A 24,274-nucleotide genomic window follows, 5' to 3' on the forward strand; every position below is an offset into this window, starting at 1 on the left:
TTTGTTCCAGCTGTGTGATGCTTGCTGAAATCAAAGTACAATAACCTGAATCCAGATCCATAACTGGTAATCAGCTCAGAATGTGCTTCAAGAGGGGTGAAGTGAAGTGCGGGCAATATAAGACTAGTGGGTTATCACCAACCAGGAACAGTAAAACCAAATAGGAAAAATCAGAGTTGACAGTATGTTTAATGGTTGATGCTTACAATATCATAGTGAAGGGTTGTGATGATTAGGGTTTACACAGAGTGACAGCTTTTAGGGCGGATGGCATGCCAAGCGGAGGAAGCATTTTTTGGCCAGTGCTTCCTTGGCCTGTTTACAGACAGATAGCACTTATCTTAGGCCTGTCCCATGTTGGCAGGGTTGATGCCCTTTGAAGCATAAATGTGAAGTACATCTATTAATTACAAGGGTTCTGGAAGGGAGATGCAATCTACACTTGAAAAAAGGGTTTTATGATGCTCTAGAAGGAAGAACCATTACTTGTGATAAAGCTCTTTGAAGACCTTTACAAAGATATCCTTTAGTAAGTGTGGATTTCATGGTGGTAGACATGTAACAGGATAGTGGTAGGTATACTGGTAATAAAAATGTAATCTTTATTAGGAATGTGTAAGAGAGCTGCAGGATTCAGCTCTTTCTCCCACAGTTAGGTAAACCTTTTTCCAAATGCACAAAACAATTACTTATGCAGGTGACCCCAGATATTTAGGTTTGTTTGGGGATAGCTTTAGCTGTTTCCAATAGTTAACAAGATCTACAGATAGAGGGTCAACGTGTCAGCCCATGCCATTTTAGTTGTTTCAATAGTCATTCACATATTGCCCAGCAACTAGCTGACTTTGTTACTCACTATGTATAATATTTTCTATTGGATTCAGCCATTTCTGTGGTTCAGCAGTTCTAGGAGACAGTGCGGGGTGGAATGGGAGAAGAGGGACCCCATATTTCCGAGTCAAGAGTAGAGGACACTGTGTAATGTTAAGTGCTGCTGCAGACATTTGGTGATGAGTACAGGTCCTCCCCATCTGCCACCACCATCCATACAACCCAATAAGGTACTGACATCAGACGATATGGCCCTTTCAGAATATAATACAGAAAGTCAAGAATATACAGGAACTGTAATGTGTGAGAAATCAAGCTTCGGTTATAATTGTGTGTTTAGCAATGACAATAAAACACTGTATTATATTGTATGGCCTATTTTTAAGCTCTCTCAAAACTCCATGACGGAGTCCTCTGCTTAGTGCTGTGGAAACATTTTTCTGATTTATTTTTTGTGCATCTATAATGACGATTAATATATTTTTAGACACAATTTTACATACACAGACTGTAATAACATATTTGCTATTGAAATGTATTTTCTATGTTGTGTAGAAGTGGGTTTATTAATGTGTTTTAGTTATGCCACATTTCTGTGTAAAACACAATTTTAGGCAAGATGGATGCTATATCTTCCACTTATTGCTGCTTCCTCAGCGCACATCCTCTCCCAGCAGGCTCCACAGCACACAGTCAAAATGAGGTCATATTAGTTTATTTTCATTGCTGTATTGTCTTAACCAATGTGGACTTTTTATGGTGTGGATTTAAGATTGCAACAAGTTTCTATGTTTTTTGTTTCTTCAGTAAATCTAAAGATCTGACATTTGTCAAAATGTCCACCAGTTGATGGTAATGGAGCATCTTGCTAAGACTACCCTCAGCGCCAGCACTCAGGCTGGCATTTTCGGTATCCTACCCTCATGGGAGCACCTCCCACAAGCTCATTTTTGCCATCTTCATGGAGAGGACTCAAATTATAAGTGACGGAGCCAACTACATCTGCCCAGAAACCCGCCAATTGTCCACAGGACCACATTATGTGCATGAAGCCAGCGGAAGGCTGGTCACATCTGCCACATATGGAAGGAAGTCCAGGATATATCCTAGAGAGCTTCTGGTGGGTGTAAGATTGGTGGAGAAAGTTAAATTATACAAGTTTGAAGTGGGCGTTTGGGAGACACTAACTAGACCTGCATGCAAGCTCTTTGCCATTAAGCACCTGCCAGTTCATCTATAGAGTACACACTCCACCTCTTATTAGTTTGCTCTATCCCCTCACCCTGCCAGTCTGTGCTGGGGGCTATATGTAGGTGTCATCATCCTGTGCCAAACTCGACTATACTGTTGCAACAAATGTGGTAGGGAGTTAGGGACTGCCTTCCTCATCCTGGGTCAGGCGTTCCTGTTAGCAAGGTCTTTTCCCAGTCTGGGGGTTCCTCTCGCCACCGCACAATGTGCTGGATCTGCAACACAACGTAATATAGAAAGAGGATCAGACAGCATAATGCCTCCATTCTGCCACAGGAGCTTGAGTGAGTCAAGCTTGACCCATTTCCGACTCCCCACTCACATGAAATTTCCCAGGAGTTTATCAAGCTGCACGATGAACGTGGATGAGGGGGGGAACCAAAAAAATAATAATGACAAATTAAAAACAAATTGGGCACATTGCGTTCTTCAATATGTAGAGACATTGGGCAGAAAGATAATCTTTGCCACTGATATTCCCCCCATCACGGACAGCAGGAGCGATTTACAGACTTCAACAAATCTAGTGAACCCCACCACCATTTTTCCACTCTCAAGCTTGCAGCAGACCTCCTGATCTTGCACAACTCAAATTCTGAGATATCGAAAGGTATTGCGTTCCCATTGCAGTTCTAGGACCTGTGGGAGTGTGGGACCCTCTTGTCCAAGCCTAGGCAAGGAAAACGGCTCAGACTTGGCCCAGTATGTGTGTGCAGTCCCAAAATTTCAGAGAAATAACTCTGGGGACTCCACAAGTAGACCAAGGCATTGTCTGCATATAGTGAGACCCTGTGTGGGGTACCACGTTGGTGGAACCCCACCGGACCAAGCCCTGTTTCCCCTTCCCTAACTCCCAAGAGTTCAATATCACCCTCTTATGGGAGCCCGATCCACAGGCCGCATGCATAAAAATATCATCCATTTTATGTATTTAGGACCAAATCTCACTTGCTGCAGGTCAGACTTTATATATTGCCACCTCACCGTGTTAAACCCCTTTTCGATCTAGGGGCACCACTGCATAGCAATCCAGAGATGAAGCTAGAGCATTCATAATATGGCTCCGGCGCCACACGCCGCAGGTGGTACATGGTACTCTTTCTTGGATGAACTCTGGTTCAAGTGGATTAGTGTGTGGACCACTTGCAAAAGTCTGCCAGCTAACACCTTACACAGAATTTAAAGCACTGTGTTAAGCATAGAGAGGGGCCTACACAATGCAAGCTCAGCAGGGTCCTTCCCTTCTTTAGGAGGTGGTTTAATCGTCGTCTCTTCCATACTCTGGAGCAGCTCTCCTGTCTCCCTTGCCGCCATGCACACTTCAAATAGTTTTTCTAAGGCACCCGATGGTGGCAGCGGATATATTTTGGCTGGGAGGCCATTGTTTCCCTGAGGTCTTCCACTGCTTCAAGTCCGCCAGCACTTCGCATTCCTCCTCCAGTATTAAGTGGGCTTCCAAGAGTGTTTGATGTTCCTGGCTTAGTATGGGCAGCACCACCGCTTGGATGTACTCCTCTATCACAACTGCAGCTGCCAGCGTCCTCCACATAAAGCCCTGCCATAGGTACTCGGCACAATCCCTATTTATCTTGCTGAGAGGTCTGACTTACAATGCTATCCCTAACCGATTTGGAGTGTAAGTATGAACCGGGTGAAATAACTTTGTAAGCTGTGTATGTTTCTGAGGTGTCTGTGGTGTGTGGCGAAGTTTTAGTTTATAAGATGAATTGTCATGTTATATGTGAAGTGTTTGATTATGCAATACTGATTTTGGTCTCAATTGATGGATTGATTACTGTTGTTTTGACACATTATTCCCATGTGATTTTTGTTTTATGAAGAAATTGTTTTATTATCGGTTGGTTTAATTATTGGATTTGTTAAAATTCAAGATCTCAAGCTATTGTGGATTACTTGTCTGCACAGGGTAGTGTGTAGTGCGAGGTACCACATGCACACATATAGGGGTTTTACAATTAACAAGATTTCCTTTTCAGGGTTGAGTGTTAAATACAGGTTGATGTGTTTTGCTCCCAAGTGCACAGAGAAGGTGCTTTAGCCAGGATGGATTACTGTTGGACAGGAGTCTGCCTAGTGCGAATTGTGATTTAAGACGGCACAGTGAGGGCACTGTTCTTGCTGCTTGTGTCTATTGATTGCAAGATTTATCTTACAATAACTTGCTGATTTTCTTCCTATTTAGAATGAGCAGACAAGGTTTACATTGTGTAAAGTTGAGTAGGAAATGTTTTGTGTATGTTTTCCTCATTCATAGAGAAGTTGTGCTGTGATTGGTTAGTTAGCCAGGGAGCAACACTGGGATTGGTGACCACAAAGCTTTGCTGTCATTGGCTAGTTGCTGACAGAGATGCACTTTGATAGGTTAATCTTTGACAGGGCAGCGCTGGGATTGGTTGTTTCTCGCTAGATTATTGTGTGATTTTTAAATCATTGTGAACAAAAATAATGGGTGATGTGTTGAAAAAGACAAAAATTTCAGTTGTACCTCCTACTCAGAAGTTACCTGCTAAAGCAACATCAGCATACGAAATGATTACAGACATTTGGTTCTATAAGTGTACCTGGATTTCTGAATGGCATAACTATACCGCTTCCAACAAAACCTTGTTTTTCTTTAGAAGTTACATTTACCATTAGAAAGCTGGATTTCCTGAGACAAACTATGAACGACAGAAAGCCTGATCTACAAAGTTTGAAGAATTACACAAATAGGATTGAATGGCCATAGAAATTGAAAGAAAAAATATGATAAGGCAAGTGAAAGACTCAGTTAGGTAGTCGTTAGAACATAAGCGGGACTGACAAGAGAACTATTGGAAGGATCATATGGTGGAAGATACAAGAGCTTTCCCAAAAATAATTAAAGAAGGGAATGACAAAAATAAACCTAATGAGGGAGGACAAAAGAATCATGATACAGACAAGGAGGATAATTTTCTTAATGATCTTAAGAATATCAGACTTCTCCATATGCCGTTAGGGCACAGGGAACAGGTCCTTGTGAAGCACAAAATATGGGTGCTGCAGGGCACAGTACAGCAGTACAAATACAGAGTTCATCCACATCCACACCACAAGCAACCCCACCAACACAATCTCACATCATAACAACCACACCACTCGCAACCATCTCAGTTGCCTGCTACTAAACACCCGGTCCCTACACAAACATGCCATAGAACTCTGGGACCTCATCACATCACACTTACCCCACATCGTCTTCCTCACAGAAACCTGGACAAACCTCTCATCTGAGCCAGATATAGCCACAGCCACCCCGGAGGGCTACAAACTCCAACGCAAAGACCGCCTTAACAAACCAGGAGGCGGCATCGCCATCCTTCACAGAGACACCATCAAGGTCACTACCAACACCCTCGACACCCTCAACAATGCAGAACACATGCACTTCCTCATCCACATCAACACCACCACCACCCTCAGAGGCACACTCATTTACAGACCCCCAAGACCACGCCCCCCCTTCTGTGGCACCATCGCTGACACCATCAGCACGCAGGCTCTCACCTCCACAGACTACATACTCCTCGGCGACTTCAACTTCCACCTGGAAAACCCTCACGACCACAATTCCCCCTCCCTCCTGGACAACCTCACCAACCTGGGACTCAAACAACTGGTCACAGCCCCCACCCACTCGGCTGGACACACACTCAACGCAATTTTCACCTCAAGCCAACACGTCACCTACACCCACACCACCAAACTCCAATGGACGGACCACCATCGCGTCCACTTCTCCTACAACAAACCACCCACACACCACCACCAACACACCACCCCCTACCGCATGTGGGACAAGATCCCCACAGAGCGCCTGAACTCCCAAATTACACAACCCCCCCCAACACCACCGACCCCAACACCGCCGCACACAACCTCAACAAATGGATCACCACCTGTGCAGACGCTCTCGCGCCCCTCAGAAAAAACATCACCACCCACAATATCAAGAACGCCCCATGGTTCACCACTGAACTCCACGAGTCCAAACGCAAATGCCGCAAAGCAGAGAAACCTTGGAGACAAGAACCCTCCACCACAAACTTCTCCACCCTCAAAACCACCACACGCATCCACCACCAACTCATACGCACCACCAAAAGAGCACACTACAAGGAAGGTATTGACAACAACTTCCAAAGCAGCAAAGAACTCTTTACCATCATCAAAGAACTCTCCAAACCCAAAGCCAGCAACCTAAACCACACGCACACACAAACACTCTGCAACTCCCTCTCAAATCATTTTCACTGCAAAATCCTGGATATACACAACAGCTTCATACAACACGCACCCTCCACACGCAACCTCCACACACCCAACACAAACTCACCACACACACCCCCCACCCTACTCACCACCTGGGCCCCCACCACCGACGAAGAAACTGAAAAGACAATGAACTCCATTCACTCTGGCTCCCCCTCCGACCCATGCCCCCCATCGAATATATAACAAGGCCAGCCCCACCATCGCCCCCAAACTCCGAGCCATAATCAACAGCTCATTTGAAACCGCCACCTTCCCAGACCCCTGGAAACACGCGGAAGCCACCGCTCTCCTAAAAAAGCCCAAAGCCGACTCAGACGACCTCTCCAACTGCCCCCCCCATCTCCCTCCTCCCTTTACCAGCCAAGGTCACGGAAAAACTAGTCAACTCCCGCCTATCCCACTTCCTCGAGGCAAACCACACACTCGACCCCTCCCAATCTGGGTTCCGCAAGAACCACAGCACGGAAACCGCTCTCATCGCATGCACCGACGAAATCAGATCCAGAGTCGACATGGGCGAGACCGTGGCACTCATACTCCTGGACCTCTCCACAACCTTTGACACTGTCTGCCACCACACACTCCGCACACGACTTCACGACGCTGGGATCCGCCACAAAGCCCTGGACTGGCTCACCTCCTTCCTCACCGACAGAACCCAAAAAGTCCATCTCCCACCCTTCCAATCCTCCGCCACCAAAATCACCTGCAGAGTCCCACAAGGCTCCTCTCTCAGCCCCACACTCTTCAACATCTACATGACCCCACTAGCCAACATTCCCAAACCTCACGGTATCACCACCCTCTCATACGCTGATGACACACAACTCATCTTCTCCCTCACCCGCAACCCCACCACCGCCAAAACCAACCTACACGCTGCACTCCTTGACACCGCTGCCTGGATGACAGCCAACCACCTTAAACTCAACTCCAACAAAACCAAGATAATCATTTTTGGCCAACGCAAAAACACTTGGGACCCCTCATGGTGGCCCACCACGTTAGGCCCCGCACCCACCCCCGCAAACCGCGTACGCAACCTCGCCATCATCCTGGACCCCTCCCTCCCAATGGCCCAACAAATCAACGCCCTCTCCTCCTCATGTTTTAACACACTCCGCACACTGAAAAAAACATTCAAATGGATCCCCACAGAGACCAGAAAGACAGTCACCCACGCACTCATCAGCAGCAGGCTAGACTACGGCAACGCCCTCTACGCCGGCACCACACTCAAACTCAAACTCAAGCGCAAACTACAACGAATCCAGAACTCAGCAGCACGCCTCATCCTCGACCTCCCCCGCCATGAACACATCTCACCACACCTCAAATCTCTCCACTGGCTCCCCATAGACAAAAAGATCACATTTAAGATCCTCATCCACGCACACAAATCCCTCCACAACACCGGCCCAACCTACCTTAACGAAAGAGTGACCTTCCACACTCTCACACGCCACCTCCGCTCCGCCGACCTCTCTCTCGCCACAGTTCCTCGCATCAAACACACCACCACTGGAGGCAGATCTTTCTCCTATCTGGCCCCCAAAGCCTGGAACTCCCTCTCCACCCACCTCCGCAAGGCCCAGTACCTCCTACTCTTCAGAAAGAGCCTTCAAACCTGGCTTTTCGAACAGTGATCTCCCCTCCCCTCACCCTCCACCTCCCACCCACCCCCTCCCCAGCGCCTTGAGACCCTCACGGGTGAGTAGCACGCTCTATAAGTCTCTTTGATTGATTGATCGATCGATCTGTGGTTGTGAGTACAAGACCAAATGCCCCAGAGACTGCAATTAGAGCACTGCTGAGTACTACCAGAGATACATCATGTGTTTCCAAATTCAAACTGGTTCACCTGGTAAAAGTTATGGTTGAAGAGCCCCCAATAGAGAAAGCATTAAATGTCTGGCTTTACAAATTTGAACTTGGAGAGATTTTGAGAGGGACAGTTGATTTAAACAGTTTACTGACTTACAATATTGATAAAATGAGGTACCCGATTAAAGAGCCATCCAGATGTGTGAATGAAGCAAATGAGAATTAGAAGAATTAGCAGATGGATAGGAGGTTGACATCCGTAAAATGAATAATGTAAGAAAGAATTACAAAAGAGATTGGAGTCATGATCAAATATTGGAACTGGGTTTTATGACTTTGTGAGCTCACACTAAAGATTTAATTGAAAAGACAAGAAAATGAAATTACTTGGAGAAACACAGAAAGATTGAAAAGGGGCAGCAAGTAAAATAAAGTTAAAGATTCAGAGAGCAGGGAGAATGATCCAGCTAGTGATTCAGAAGCAAGAGCATTAATTATTTTAGAGTTTCAATGAAAAGAAGTACATGGGGGAAAGTCAATGCATGTGCCATAGACGAGACCTGATAATTATGCTTTTATTACACACATTCATAAATAGCAAGCGGAGAATGAAAGCTGCTACAAGAAGGTTCATATGTTTACAACAATTTCAGAAATGCTGTGCACTGATTTGAATTATTACAAATTATAATCCCTAGTGATTTATGGTATGAATATAAGGTTGCTTTTGCTTGACCAACTGAAGAAAGAGCTAGGGATGCTCCTTCTGAGGAGAAAGATCACAAATATAGACAAGAGAATGAACATTTGAAAAAAAGAATGTGCCTGGAAAGAATATCAATTGGGCAAAAAGTTTGAAAAACTCACAGGACCCGAAAGAGTCGGTGCATGCTTATTATGAGAGGCTCATGCAGATTTTCAAGAAGCATAGTGGAGTCAATGATCCCTGGAAAGATGGTGTCAGTGGTTTCATATCTTCTTCCATTATGGGTTTGTACCCATATCTTAGTAATCACAAACTGCAAAGTGAAATGTGCTGGCAGAGAGAGTATTGATGAGACTTTGAAGCTGGCCAAATACAGTAGTGATTAGTTTAATGCAAAGCATAAGAGAATCAAGGAGAAACTAATGGTTGCATAGACAAAAACCTTTGAGAGGAGTGCTTGTATTCAGTTGATGGGTTCAGATTTGAGTTATGTCCAATTAGGAAATTCTGGAGTGAACGGGATGACTCTAATGCCATGTGTGAGAATTGGAAATGGGTCAATGCAAATGCAAGGTGGAGGAAAAAGGGATGGTAAACAATTCTGGAATTAATGTAAACGTTCAAATGTTGAAGAACACTGCTTGTCACTCCCGTGGTAAAATTGAGCACCGGATACATTCATGTAGACGAAATCCAGCTACACTACAGAATTAGATTACTGGCCAGGTGCAGAAAAACACAGTCAATAGCCCCAACTCAATCAATGTAGAGTATGCATGATCAGAAACCGTTTTGCATGACAGTGCCTTCAGTCCCAGTGTTTCAGGAAAACATAAAAAACAAAATGTCATATAGTCCAGGGTAACCAACAGAATCCATTGATTCTTCTCGCTTTCCTTCAGGGAATAGGTCAAAATAAAGGTTCCTGGGTGAAAAGGAGGACTGCTTGCTTGGAGCAGTCCTACAGGTAGACCAAATAGGCTTGTGCATTGATGAAGAGGTCAATGGCTACCCCATTTCATTTTTAAGTGGCAATGGGGCTACCCGTCCTACAATTCATTCTGTGAAAGTTCTGAATCTACCACTCTCTGGGACAGAAGCCCCAGTTGTGGGGCTCAGTAATAAACAAATTGTTAAGCAGGTTACAGCAGATGTCAGAGTTCAAAAGGACAAATGGAAAATAAAAATCAGTTAATTTCATTATTTGTGATTCAAGTCCTGTGAATTTATTGGGCAGAGACTTGCTTTGCAAAATTAATTATGTGATTTATAGCACACCAAACTGTGTTGCTCCTGAGAAGCAAGATGAGGATTCAGTGTGCAAAATCAAATCACAAGATTCAAGAGTTCAATTGTTTCCAACTTTAACAAAAGATTACCTACTTCTGGATTAAAGCATGCTGTCACATAAGAGGTGTGGGATTGCTCTGCTAAAAGATGGGACTGATAAAAGTGCTGAACCAGTTTAGAATGAAGCTTGCTGCTATAATCTTTTGAATGAGGCAGAAGAAGAAACCTGGTACTAAGAAAATGATGAAGCAGGGAATCCTTCGGTGTGTGCTTGGTAGCCCTAGCAACTCTCCCATCATGAAGATAAAGAAACAGTGGGAAACAACACTTTGTGCAGGACCTAAGGAAAATTAATAAAACTGTCATTTGACCTTTCTGTACTGCCGTGAGAGAGGTAGCTGAGCATTATCAATCCCTGTGAGAAAGTAGCCTCTTTCTAGCCTTGTTACCCCCACTTTTGGCCTGTTTGTGAGTGTATGTCAGGGTGTTTTCACTGTCTCACTGGGATCCTGCCAGCCAGGGCCCAGTGCTCATAGTGAAAACCCTATGTTTTCAGTATGTTTGTTATGTGTCACTGGAACCCTGCTAGCCAGGACCCCAGTGCTCATAAGTTTGTGACCTATATGTATGTGTTCCCTGTGTGGTGCCTAACTGTCTCACTGAGGCTCTGCTAACCAGAACCTCAGTGGTTATGCTCTCTCTGTACCAATTGTCACTAACAGGCTAGTGACCAATTTCACCAATTCATATTGGCATACTGGAACACCCTTATAATTCCCTAGTATATGGTACTGGGGTGCCCAGGGTATTGGGGTTCCAGGAGATCCCTATGGGCTGCAGCATTTCTTGTGCCACCCATAGGGAGATCTGACAATTCTTACACAGGCCTGCCAGTGCAGCCTGAGTGAAATAACATCCACGTTATTTCACAGCCATTTACCACTGCACTTAAGTAACTTATAAGTCACCTATATGTCTAACCTTTACCTGGTAAAGGTTGGGTGCTAAGTTACTTAGTGTGTGGGCACCCTGGCACTAGCCAAGGTGCTCCCACATTGTTCAGGGCAAATTCCCCGGACTTTGTGAGTGCGGGGACACCATTACACGCGTGCACTATACATATGTCACGACATATGTATAGCGTCACAATGGTAACTCCGAACATGGCCATGTAACATGTCTAAGATCATGGAATGGTCACCCCAATGCCATTCTGGCATTGGGGAGACAATTCCATGATCCCTCGAGTCTCTAGCTCAGACCCGGGTACTGCCAAACTACTTTTCCCGGGGTTTCACTGCAGCTGCTGCTGCTGCCAACCCCTCAGACAGGTTTCTGCCCTCCTGGGGTCCAGCCAGGCTTGGCCCAGGAAGGCAGAACAAAGGACTTCCTCAGAGAGAGGGTGTTACACCCTCTCCCTTTGGAAAAAGGTGTCAGGGCTGGGGAGGAGTAGCCTCCCCCAGCCTCTGGAAATGCTTTGATGGGCACAGATGGTGCCCATCTCTGCATAAGCCAGTCTGCACCGGTTCAGGGATCCCTCAGCCCTGCTCTGGCACGAAACTGGACAAAGGAAAGGGGAGTGACCACTCCCCTGACCTGCACCTCCCCTGGAAGGTGCCCAGAGCTCCTCCAGTATGCTCCAGACCTCTGCCATCTTGGAAACAGAGGTGCTGCTGGCACACTGGACTGCTCTGAGTGGCCAGTGCCAGCAGGTGACGTCAGAGACTCCTTCTGATAGGCTCCTTCAGATGTTGCTAGCCTCCCCTCTCTCCTAGGTAGCCAAACCTCCTTTTCTGGCTATTTAGGGTCTCTGCTTTGGGGAATTCTTTAGATAACGAATGCAAGAGCTCATCAGAGTTCCTCTGCATCTCTCTCTTCACCTTCTGCCAAGGAATCGACTGCTGACCGCGCTGGAAGCCTGCAAAACTGCAACAAAGTAGCAAAGACGACTACTGCAACCTTGTAATGCAGATCCTGCCGCCTTCTCGACTGTTTTCCTGGTGGTGCATGCTGTGGGGGTAGTCTGCCTCCTCTCTGCACTAGAAGCTCCGAAAAAAATCGCCCGTGGGTCGACAGAATCTTCCCCCTGCAACCGCAGGCACCAAAGAACTGCATCACCAGTACTCTGGGTCTCCTCTCAGCACGACGAGCGAGGTCCCGTGAACTCAGCAACTCTGTCCAAGTGACTCCCACAGTCCAGTGACTCTTCAGTCCAAGTTTGGTGGAGGTAAGTCCTTGCCTCCCCACGCTAGACTGCATTGCTGGGAACCGCGTGTTTTGCAGCTACTCCGGCTCCTGTGCACTCTTCCAGGATTTCCTTTGTGCACAGCCAAGCCTGGGTCCCCGGCACTCTAACCTGAAGTGAACAACCTCCTGAGTTGTCCTCCGGCGTCGTGGGACTCTCATTTGTGACTTCAGGTGAGCTCTGGTTCACTCCACTTCGTAGTGCCTGTTCCGGCACTTCTGCGGGTGCTGCTCGCTTCTGAGTGGGCTCCTTGTCTTGCTGGACGCCCCCTCTGTCTCCTCATGCAATTGGCGACATCCTGGTCCCTCCTGGGCCACAGCAGCATCCAAAAACCCTAACCGCGACCTTTGCAGCTAGCAAGGCTTGTTGGCGGTCTTTCTGCACGAAAACACCTCTGCACGACTCTTCACGACGTGGGACATCCATCCTCCAAAGGGGAAGTTTCTAGCCCTTGCCGTTCGTGCAGAATCCACAGCTTCTACCATCCGGTGGCAGCTTCTTTGCACCCACAACTGGCAATCCTGGGCATCTGCCCACTCCCGACTTGATCGTGACTTTTGGACTTGGTCCCCTTGTTCCACAGGTACTCTCGTCTGGAAATCCATTGTTGTGGCATTGCTGGTGTTGGTCTTTCCTGCAGAATTCCCCTATCACGACTTCTGTGCTCTTTGGGGAACTTAGGAGCACTTTGCACCCACTTTTCATGGTCTTGGGGTGGGCTATTTTTCTAACCCTCACTGTTTTCTTACAGTCCCAGCGACCCTCTACAAGGTCACATAGGTTTGGGGTCCATTCGTGGTTCGCATTCCACTTCTAGAGTATATGGTTTGTGTTGCCCCTATCCCTATGTGCCCCCATTGCATTCTATTGTGACTATACATTGCTTGCACTGTTTTCTATTGATATTACTCCATATTTTGGAATTGTGTACATATATCTTGTGTATATCTGCTATCCTCATACTGAGGGTACTCACTAAGATACTTTTGGCATATTGTCTTAAAAATAAAGTACCTTTATTTTTAGTATATCTGTGTATTGTGTTTTCTTATGATATTGTGCATATGACACTAGTGGTACTGTAGGAGCTTCACTCGTCTCCTAGTTCAGCCTAAGCTGCTCTGCAAAGCTACCTTTTCTATCAGCCTAAGCTGCTAGACACCCCTCTACACTAATAAGAGATACCTGGGCGTGGTGCAAGGTGTAAGTACCCCTTGGTACCCACTACAAGCCAGTCCAGCCTCCTACAATACCTACCTGGAATCCAGGAGGGCTCAGGGGACCAGAAGCATACCTTTCAGTTGTGTTGAATCTAGAACCAATACTTTTTCCTAGCTGTCTGAAAGCAGTTGCAGCAATCTGTTTCGCTATTTAACAAACTAAACTAGTAATAATGGACCATACTCTAAGATTCCACATTCAGCTGAGATTCAATTAACACATACAAGACCTCAGCACATGACAGTCAATTAACCAGATAAGAGCAAGTCATACTTGCAGCAGAGAACATCTCGATTAAGAGATCTGAATGCTTTATGGGCAACACTGCTTCCTATTCCAGAAAAAGGTTGTGAAGATAAAGGCTCTGATGAAAATGAAGATAAAGATGATGAAAGTGAACACAACTGCATAGCAGTTACTGAATCATGTACCAAACCAAGACCAGATATTAAATAAACATTTCTGGAGATGGCTGATCTCACTTGATTAGCTGATGGTTCTTGTTTGCGAGACCAATATGGATAATTGAAGGCAGTCTATGCAGTATGTTCCATTTCTGAAATTTTTGAAGCATCCAATCTGCTGAATGTAAACTCAGCCAGAGTTGACAAGATTGTGTTGCCTGTCAAAAAATGTGAATGTGACCATCTTTACAGATAGTAAGGTTGGTGTAGCCATTTCAGTTATAGCTTCATACACATTATTTTAGCAAACTAAGCCTGCAAGTGTGCACTTTAACCCAGATATATTTTAATTAGCTTCGTTTTAACAATAGCCACATTTACGGTCTTGTTTTATTTTCTCTATCTAGCTGTTCTTTGCCTAGGCCAGCACTGTATTCTTAAACAAGACATTTCTTTCACTCTGTGCTTTTCTCAAGGCTGCAGTAAGATAGGTTGCCGGCAAAAGTGGTACGCTTTGTCACTAATGTTCACAGAAATATATACACTATTACGTGGGGATCCTTTCTTGGAACATCAGCTGTTTTATTTTAAAAACACTACTTTGACCCATGTATGTTAGAGGGAGATTTCAGCCACATGACCACGACCGTATGCTGATTGCAGAGTGCTTCACTGCAGCTGCTTATGTAGACTACGGCCTCTTGCTCAGGTATGAGGGATGATTTCTTCCCAGGGGAACCTGAAGGGCAGAATTAGAGCTTAACATGCTGTGCTCCAACAGTCTAGGTAGGAACTATTCTAAAAACTCTGTAGTTACAATATAATAGTGTTATTTTTATGTTTCACTCTCCTTGTCACAATTTTAACCCTGTCATGCTTCATCGTCCTAGTTATTGCAATTCATGATTTATTGTCTAAGATGCAGTTACTTCAATAAAGCCTTATTGAACTATACTCTGCCTCTGATTGTCCTTGCATACACGAGACTAATGTATCTGGGAGAAACGGATGAGATCTGAGTGACCACGATTTCCCCGAGGAGTCATTTGTGTCATGCGCTCGGTTGCCCAATCATCCCTGATCTTGGGTGAAGAGGAGGCACTGCTAGCTAGCTGGAACAAAACCCGGAATAGGCCGACAGGTGTCACCTGTAGTGGGTTCGGACTCAGTCCCCCACTTTGCAAGTGATTCTGCCGCCCGAGTCCAGTAGTCTCATCAGGATAATGAGAGCCTACGCGACATGGCGCCACCAACGTTTAGTCAGACACAAATTTTCAGGTCCTCCCGAGTATCTCTGTCTCACTACATGCAAAGACACCTCAGTACTATATACGGAGACATCCGTGGTATTGAAGATTTTCCTCCTCAGCTAAGTAGGGAGTACCTAACTAACACTGTAGGTTGTTCAAGCTTGAACCCTAAAAGGATAATCCCCATTTGGTGTGCTTATCTCTGAACAAAATTAACCATTCATCATGGCGAACCCGCAACAGGCAGCAATTGCAGTCAATATGCGACCACCCCTTACTGCACATTTATTGGCACATGGCCTAATGGCCCGGGGGGTCCTGTTACATTTGTTGTTGAGGCTCATCCAGCCTTTAGAACAGACATTTTCTATTCTAGTCACATTTCCAGCAGCTGATGGGAACACAAATACATTTCACCACTATACACCTGCAAACATACCTGCACAATATAGAGCATATGCATATCTAGAAATAACTCTATCTTATCAAGAACATAATAATTGGCATTATGGTGCCCTACCACATACAATTCTACACGTAAGGTTAGGTCCGCTAAGTACTGATGGTCCTACCTGGCCTTTATTGGCCACATATACACCGCACCCTGCTGCAGCAGCCTTCAAGGTATCTGAAGTCCTTTGCTTATATGCTGAGCTTACTGCAATATACAGACAATTAGTACAGTTTGTAATGCAAATATTAAATACAAACCCGGCATGTGCTGCCCAGGCACAACCACATGCAGTAACGCCAGGTATTGATCCTGCGACTGTACATTCGATCATGGGTAAAATACCCGCCAAACGAGAAGAGATTTTGTTTTGGTTAGCTCAAAAAATAAATGCACTGGAAGCAATATTTCCCCATACAGGACCTCAGGATAAGCATGGAATATTAACTAAGTGCTTGCCATTCGGGATGGTTCCCACAGTAGATAACTACAATACATGGGGCACAGTATTTGCCACGCTCTACACTATCGCACACGGCACACCAACACTTGCCAATTTACCGGAAGTGTTAAAAAAATAAAAAATCAAGATGAATACGGGGCTGCCCCGGCCCTGGACTTGGGGATGCAACTTATGGGCAATTTTGCCACAGTATATTCAATCATATTAAGTAACCTTAAAGAGGAAGCAATTGCATTAGCAGTACGCATGTGGCTCCGGGATGTTCCTCCACAGGATCAAGAACGTGAGCTGCCAAAGATTATCGTGGAGACCTACTCTAACATTGGTCGAGATAGTCTGAGGCCAGACCCACAAAACTACTGTTTCAGGGTAAATCTAATAAAGATTCAAGCAAGCTCCTGAGAGTTCTAAGCAACGCTGGGGCAAAAAACAACAAACATCTAAAAAAGAAAGCGGAGAATCTCCACATACGGAGACCCGACAAAATAGATAAAATCTTAGAAATAGAGATAATATAAAAACGCCTGACAGATATTAGTATACTGATACATGGCAATCTCATTCCTTTCTGGACTCACCGGGAAAAACTCACTGCTGTTCAGATGGCTTTTATTAAAGAAAGACCACTGGCCCAGTGGAAACGCATTATTGTCGTATCTCCAATTCCAGCTCTTGAGGCTGTTACCAAAGCCAGCTTTCCAAACGCTATAGCATTACAGCCACGTTGGATTCAATGGGCAACGTCTTTGACAGCCACTGATGTCGACTACATTTTTGACCCAAAGTTACAAACTCAAGAATTTTTTCAATATGAACTAGAATACCCAGTTCACGCAAATACATTGCCTATTGATCAATATCAAAGAGTCATGTACACCGATGGCTCAGCACAACCTGCAACAGGCACAAAGCATCAATACTCCATTGCTTGCGCAGTCGTGAGCGCCTATATGGAGGATAAATTCTATCCACAACATACTTTTACGGTAACCCTAGCGGACTGCACTGCAGAACTGGCAGAGCTAAAGGCTCTGGTGATGGCACTGGAAAATACGGATCCTGCACAGCTAACTCCGATTGTCTGTGATTTGTACTATTGTTTCCAGTCCATCAACGAATATCTGCATTACTGGCGCCAGAATGAGTTTAAAGATTCCAAAGGTAACACAATCAAACACAGACTTCTGTGGGGGAAAGTAGCAGATCTGAAGGAAATGCTACTGAATGTCCACGTTGTACATACACTTGGACACCAGCGCATTGGAATACACTTTGCTGGAAATACACTGGCTGATGAAGCAGGGAAATCAGCAGTGGCCACGGCTGCTGTTGCTGCAGTAACTAGTTCTGGAACGAAACCGGGCGATGACATATGGGCTGCCGTGAAAGCCACGGCTGAAGGCACGTCCTTTCCAAAAGCATTTCCTGCTAAATTTTCCTACCAAATGGGAGGCTTCCTTGACACAGAAGTAAAAATACCAGGCATGGGGGTGTGACTAATTCCCAATAAAGACCTAACACCAGAGTTGATTAAAGCAGTGCATGAGGGGGTGTATGATTTTTGTCAACTGTGGTTACGGAGAGGCTTTATCACATATTCTGGAGCTCCCATAAGGAATAGTCTCTATATACTAGATCTGTTGACAGCAATAGAGAAACCAAAAGAGTCTTCTGTAGTCAAGTGTGCAACCTATAAGGCTGGAAAATATTTAGTTACTCTTGGAAATAACTATGCTGATCAAGTAGCCAAATATTATGCACCTGAGAATAAAACGGTGGTTCAGGAAACTGAGAATGATGAATAAATACTATGCAAAATGCAAATTGTTTCTTTTGAGTTCCATTCAAACTTCTTTGAGTGAACTGAGAGATCTTCAAGAAGCTACAGAGGATAGATGAAAAGAAGATGGCAAAAATCAATATACAAGAAAAAAAAACATAACAATGTTTATGTCACTTCTGAAAACAAATACATTCTGCCAGATGGGCGACCCTCTATGCTCAGAACATTTAGGGGATATTGGGAAAACACGAATTTAAGAAATGTTACTGAAAGTTAATGTTCCAAATATATGGAAAGCCAGACAAATGATCAGGGGAAAAAAAAAACCTTGGATTAAACTCTATAGGCTGGGTAGCGGTCCGAAAACACACAAGAAACAACTGCCATGAGGAGCGCTGTGAACCCTCGCAGGTGTTTTTTAAGAACCGGATTTTGACGATAAACACTGCAATGACTGGGCCATGATTGAGAGCTCTGGAGTTGTGGCTGGAGGCAGGAGTTTCTCTCAGTGGTTCCAAAGTTGTTCCGAAAAGCAATGGTCACATACGTCAGTTACACTTGTCATTCCATGCAAATGTGTGTAAAAGAGGTAAACAGCTGTCAAAATATTGAGAGGTGAAATTAAAAGAAATTGCAGTCCTGACAGGTGATTGTGTGTTTGTGGTGGTGAAGTGCTTTAGAGAGTGAAAAGGGTGCACTAGAGGGAAAATTGATGAAGGGGAAAGAGAGAGAGAATTTTACAATGATGTGGAGATAAAACGATGGAATAAAAGAAAGCTTAGCAAGGCATTAAAATATCAGCTAGGTAAAACTGTAAATGTATTATAAGTCCTTAATTACAAAGGCGATGGCGCTTTTAGGGCCCCACAACTTTTATTCATGCCACTAAAGCCCTGATGTTATCATTGCATTAGAGCAACACATGTTTTGGCCGGGTGAAGAAGACCTCTGCTGCTGACCAAAGATTCCTGCTGTTAAGGTACAGGCAAATGGGATTAAGGGGGTGTGGCCTGCGTAACTATTTGGTAAGGACCTAAAGGGCGCAGAGGCAGTGGCGTACAAGACTTTAAGCAACTTCTAATGAGTCCGGCAACTGAGACAGGCCAATAGACAGCTGCACTTTTTAAAAGACGGGGTTTTCGCACCTCTTGTGCAACCCAAGCCAACTGGGAATCAAGTCACAGTCCCAGTACGGGGCGGAGCTGGCTGTGTCGGTCAGGTGGGCGGGTGCAAAGCGGGCTCCGGGATTGGACAATAGACAAAACATGCGCTGTAGCTCTGGCAGATTCAACACAACAAGGTCCGATTAACTTTACCCTCCTCGTGAAATGCCTTCACTTACCCTGAGCTCCGATCCTTCGGAGGTCGCAGGCTCCAGGTTTTGCAGCAGGTCTGCCCTCAAGTCCAGTAAAAATTTGACGCCGCCGGGAGCGGCACTGAGGTTCGTGAAGAGAAGCCGGTACCTGGGACACAGATGATGGCGCAGGCGGTCCTCAGCCTGCAGCACGGCGGCAGTCCCGCGGTCTTGCACCTGCAGCACGGCTGCGCAAAGTTCGGCTACTCTGCCGTGCTCTCTTCCGAAGTTCGTTGCCAAACTGCGCAGGAGTCCGGCGCGGTCAGCGAGCTCCAGGGTGCGGTACTTGGACATGAAGTCATTGCTTTGCAGTTCTGGAGGTGGCGGATTCCGCCCCCGAGCTTCGTACGGGGGCAACTGGGGCACACAGCGGCTCAGAAGTTCATCCATGGTCAACGGACGACGGGAGGGCAGCGTGCCCAAGAGCCGACAAGCTTTGCGCAGCGAGAGCAAGTTCATGGCCTACACGGCGGACAGGAGATCAGCTGTGTGTACCTTGCTGCTTCCTGGTCCCCCATTAACGAACCATCAAATCCGTTACTCAGCTTCAACCAATCAACGGCAAGGTTTTATGCATCTTGCGTGCTCTTAACCGCCATGTTGGGAATGGCACTGTCATTGCATGTGATATTGACATGCTTTTTTTTTTTAGTTCATCAACAGAGACGCTTGGCTCCTATACTTCTTGCAGTATTCAGCACGGCACTGTCAGTGGGATGCAGAGTTCTTTTTAGAATATCGTAGTTATTTTACAGCCCGCCCAGTACAATTCTAAGTGTTTAAAGGACAGGGAACAGTATTAAGAATTTTCTAAGTGTAACTGTTTCCGTGCTAAAACCTTATGAGTAAATATATTTCGCATAGCTCCCACCACCAGACCAGTTTGGAGGGCCTGGGCAAGATCTGGCTAAGTTTACAAGTTTCAATGGCAGTTACTAACCAGCTTCCATACCGCTAAGAATTTGTGTATACTCTAAAGTTTGGTTAGAAAGTCCCGGATTATATTTACATCTAAATGTTTTTTTCCGCTACCTTTTGCGTGCAACCTACCAATCTGGTAGGACAGGCTGTTTTTCAATGAAGGTCGGCGAGCCCCCTGAAAGCTCGAGTTTGAAGCCTGGCTCGAGGTCTTGTTGGAACCTCGAGCCCATAACCAGCCAAGCTTTCATGTTTTGCCTGCCACCCTCTCTTTACCCCTCATGCACAAAGAAGTAAAAACAAAGCATTAACATTTTAGTTAAAAAAAAAAAAAAAGGACTGACCGGCAGATAAACATTTATTGACTGACTCCTACAAAGTGAAACAAAAAATCCTGAATTAATTGTGGCTTCCCAACTTATCAAATTGTGTGATTTTGGGTAAAAAATGTATTTATTATATTTAACGTGGTTTGTTGTATGATTTACATAGCAGAAAAGGCTCAACTTATGCTTGTCTCTAAAGAGCCAAGCCAGACCTTTGGCTCTGTTCAGCACGCTCTGTTAATTTGTTGACCCCCCACCTCTTCTTTTCAACCTGCTGAGTAGAGGTGGGCAAGCCAACAATTGAGAAAGGTAACGGAGCCAAGGATGAGGATTAACTCCCAAAAGTCCATGCACGAGCAGAACCATGAAAATGTTGGGCATGTAAATCGTGCAACAGACATTTAAGAAGAAAAAAAGACAGGACAAAGACTCTTCGAAATTCAAAAGGTGAATTTCTTTAAATGTGCAGAAGAGCTTTTCCTTCATGTAAAAGATCAAATCACTGCACTGTGCATTTGATCGTCATGCATCAGATCAAATCAGTGCATTTGAGAGGCTTTTATAAAAAGTTTTTATATATGACCGTAGTAATATTCATAACTCTACCAGCCATGACAACAATGCAGGGCTCAAAAAATCTAATCGACCTCTCGCTATGGTGAGTTTTATTTTATGAGGTCGAGCTATTTTTAGATTCTGCTCCACCTGGTGTTCTGTTCAGTCAGAAACTGAATTAACAATTAAAATGCCTTTAAATATTTTTCTTGTCACGTTTGCTCTGTGTTCAGGGAGGAGGTCAAAAGTCAGTTAGTCTTCTTGCAATGCAAATACTTTTCCTTGTGACTGCAGAGTTCCAGGACTTTTTAAGGTGAACTCTGACTTATGTGAAATGAAAAGCTTTTGGTATCAGGATTTTCCTAACACACAACATTTATGTAACCAAGTCAACTTTGCAAACATTTCAAAATATATTTCAGGTGGCGTCAAAGACCATTTTTTTCACTTCTGTGTGATTAAAACAATATATTTATAGAAAGATAAGTCAGAACACTTGGCTTGGTGATACGCAAATGATAAATGTTTTCTGAAACACAATTTTCACAGATTATTGTTAATACACTATATAGTGTTATCAGTAAAACTGCAAGTTAGTGGGAAGGTTTTTGGACATTTCTTGGAAATTTATTGTCTGTAAATGACAGTGTGCTACCACATAATTAGAAACACATTTATTAAAAGTGAGTGTTTAAACAAACTGAGACACTCCTGCCCTGATGGAAAAGCTGTTGGTAAACTAAGAGTCAAGTCATGCATGGATCATGTGTACCCTGTATGTGGGCTAGATTTATTGTACATGGAGCAAACGTTTAGTGTATTTAATAAAAAAAAAATGCTGAACTCACATAATTGAAGGTGCGCTGATGTGGGAATGACGAAAAAGGCAACTGTAAAATACAGTATTCACCTAAGATCACACAATTTGAGATCAGTTTCTGGGTCAAGTACATTACAGTTAGGTCGAGTAGATTATCCAGGCTGCTCGACCTTCAGGTCTAGTAACATTTATTTTTATTTTTTTGAGGCCTGCAATGGCATTAGTGAACTTAGACACAAGGTAGTTGTTGTGCAGCCTATATGTTGACTAGATTCTTATTGTACAGTGAGCAAAATGATAGTCTTTTAAATAAAACACAACATAATTTTGTACCAGTGCACATCCTGAGCTTGTGTATTTCATAGTCCTGTTGTGCAATAATGAATAAGGCATTGTGAAATAAAATATTTTCCTATCTTCACCCAATTTGGTCAAGCTGGAAAGTCTAGTTTCACGTTGTGGAATTAACCATTACACAGGCATATTTTTCTCTTCTAATTCATCAACAGTTGATAACCTCTTCAAATGACACTCACAATCCTTGTTATGGTGAACCATAAAAGTTGCTAAATAAGCCAGTGCTTCATCCTCTGGTAGCCTGGAACACAAGCAACAAGCTTAACTTGGAGGCAATGTGTAAAGTATTTATGCAGTACTCATACAGTAATGAAATTAAAAAAGAAACACAGCACAAAAAGAATCTCAAGCCAATTTTTTAAAATAGAAGTCATTTCAGTAAATAAAATGACACCAAAAGTACAAAAATCAAAATCAGTAGAACTTGAGTTATGAGATTTTTAAAGGTTTGAGGTAGAATGGTGCCAAAAGATGTGACACACCAATTGCAGGTATCTGGTCATGCCACACCTGGGTGAAGGGACAAGTCCAGGTTGTCTGCGATGGAGCGCAGGCTGGGAGACGGACCAGGTTCTTTCCACTACCCCCCACCTTAGATACCCAGCGACGCCTTCAGTGAGAAGCTGCATGGTGCAGACTTCCACTCCAGAGCTGCAAGGCTTCACGGGGCACTGCCTCAAATGTGGTGAAACCTTCAAGTAAGCGTTAAAAAGTACAGCACTTTGGGGTTAGGACTTGCTCCTCAGATCAAGTCAGGTCCATTTGGGTCTGGTCAGCTGGAAAGGTCTTTGGAAGCTTGTGTCTCTGTAGCTCACACAGTTCCCCAAGCAACTGTCCTTTAGCGTCACTTAAGGGGTCAAGGTAAGCATGTCCAGTCTTACTTTTCCAGACATCAAAGCATTCCTTCTGAATCTTCTTAGGTCCAGGAGTGCTCTGATTTCAGGTTCTATGGATGACTCTTTTATACCCTGTGTGAGCCTTGTGGAGGATGGGGATTTCTTTGTCTACCCCCAAAACTAGTTCTCAGCAGTTCTTCCACTTGTCCTTAGCTCCAGCCGGGCTAGATAAACAGAAGGCTGGACAGGCCTTGTGTCAGGTTCTTTTGTGTGTGCTGGGGCAAACTCATTTACAATCTAATTGGGGCAGGGCATAACTGCTCCCCAGTCAGCCTGTCAGGAAGACCAATTCCCTTTTACACCAAGGTCCCTTTTGTCCACTGTCTGGCCCCAATACACATTTCCTAGTGGTATAGCCATCACTAGCCCAAGAGCAACTGGCCACTCACAGAAAGGCCCTAGAAACTTTAGGCAGAGAAATACCTACTTTTTAATTAGAGATTTCCAAAATAATAATATTAAGAAGTGTTTCTGTAGCTGTTCCCAAACTGAATTTAGCACTTATTCTATGCAATAAAGTACACCACTATTCGCCTACAGTAGGCTAGACTTGATTCAGTAAAAAACGACTTTGGAAGTTTTTCACTGCTAGGAAATGTAATTGCACCCTGCCCTATGAGCATTTAGGGCATACCTTAGAAGTGACTTTTATACATATTGAAAATGAAGGTTCAGGCCTGGCAAAAGATTTATTTTGCCAGGTCATAATAACAGTTTAAAACAGCCCTATGCTCTGATGGCAGGCCTGAGGCGTGTTTTACGGAGCTACTTTAGGGTGTGGCCCAAAGAGTGCTGCAGCCCACTAGTTGCATTACATTTACAGGTCCTTGGTGCAGGTAGTACTATAGCCTAGGGAACTATAAGTAATGTAAATGTGCCAATCATGTATATGCCAATTTTACCATGTTTAAAGGGAAAGGTATATGCACTTCACCTTTTAGCAGGGGTAAAGTGCACAGAGTCCTGTGACCAACTGAAAACAGGTTCAGCAGCAGAAGGCAAACATCTGGAG

General features: G+C 44.6%; 1 protein-coding gene across 1 annotated transcript in view; it reads right to left on the reverse strand.

Annotated features, from left to right (window-relative positions):
- Nucleotides 1–22,342, reverse strand: part of MLYCD (malonyl-CoA decarboxylase) — a 471,153-nt gene extending 448,811 nt beyond the window's left edge. Inside the window, exon 1 of the mRNA XM_069216838.1 lies at nt 19,379–22,342. Coding sequence (XP_069072939.1) covers nt 19,379–19,849 — 471 coding nt within the window. The 5' untranslated portion in view covers nt 19,850–22,342. The remainder of the gene's footprint in view (nt 1–19,378) is intronic.
- Between the last annotated feature and the right edge of the window lie 1,932 nt (nt 22,343–24,274).

Source organism: Pleurodeles waltl, chromosome 12 (genome assembly GCF_031143425.1).
Source record: "Pleurodeles waltl isolate 20211129_DDA chromosome 12, aPleWal1.hap1.20221129, whole genome shotgun sequence".
In the NCBI taxonomy this organism is placed as follows: Eukaryota; Metazoa; Chordata; class Amphibia; order Caudata; family Salamandridae; genus Pleurodeles; species Pleurodeles waltl.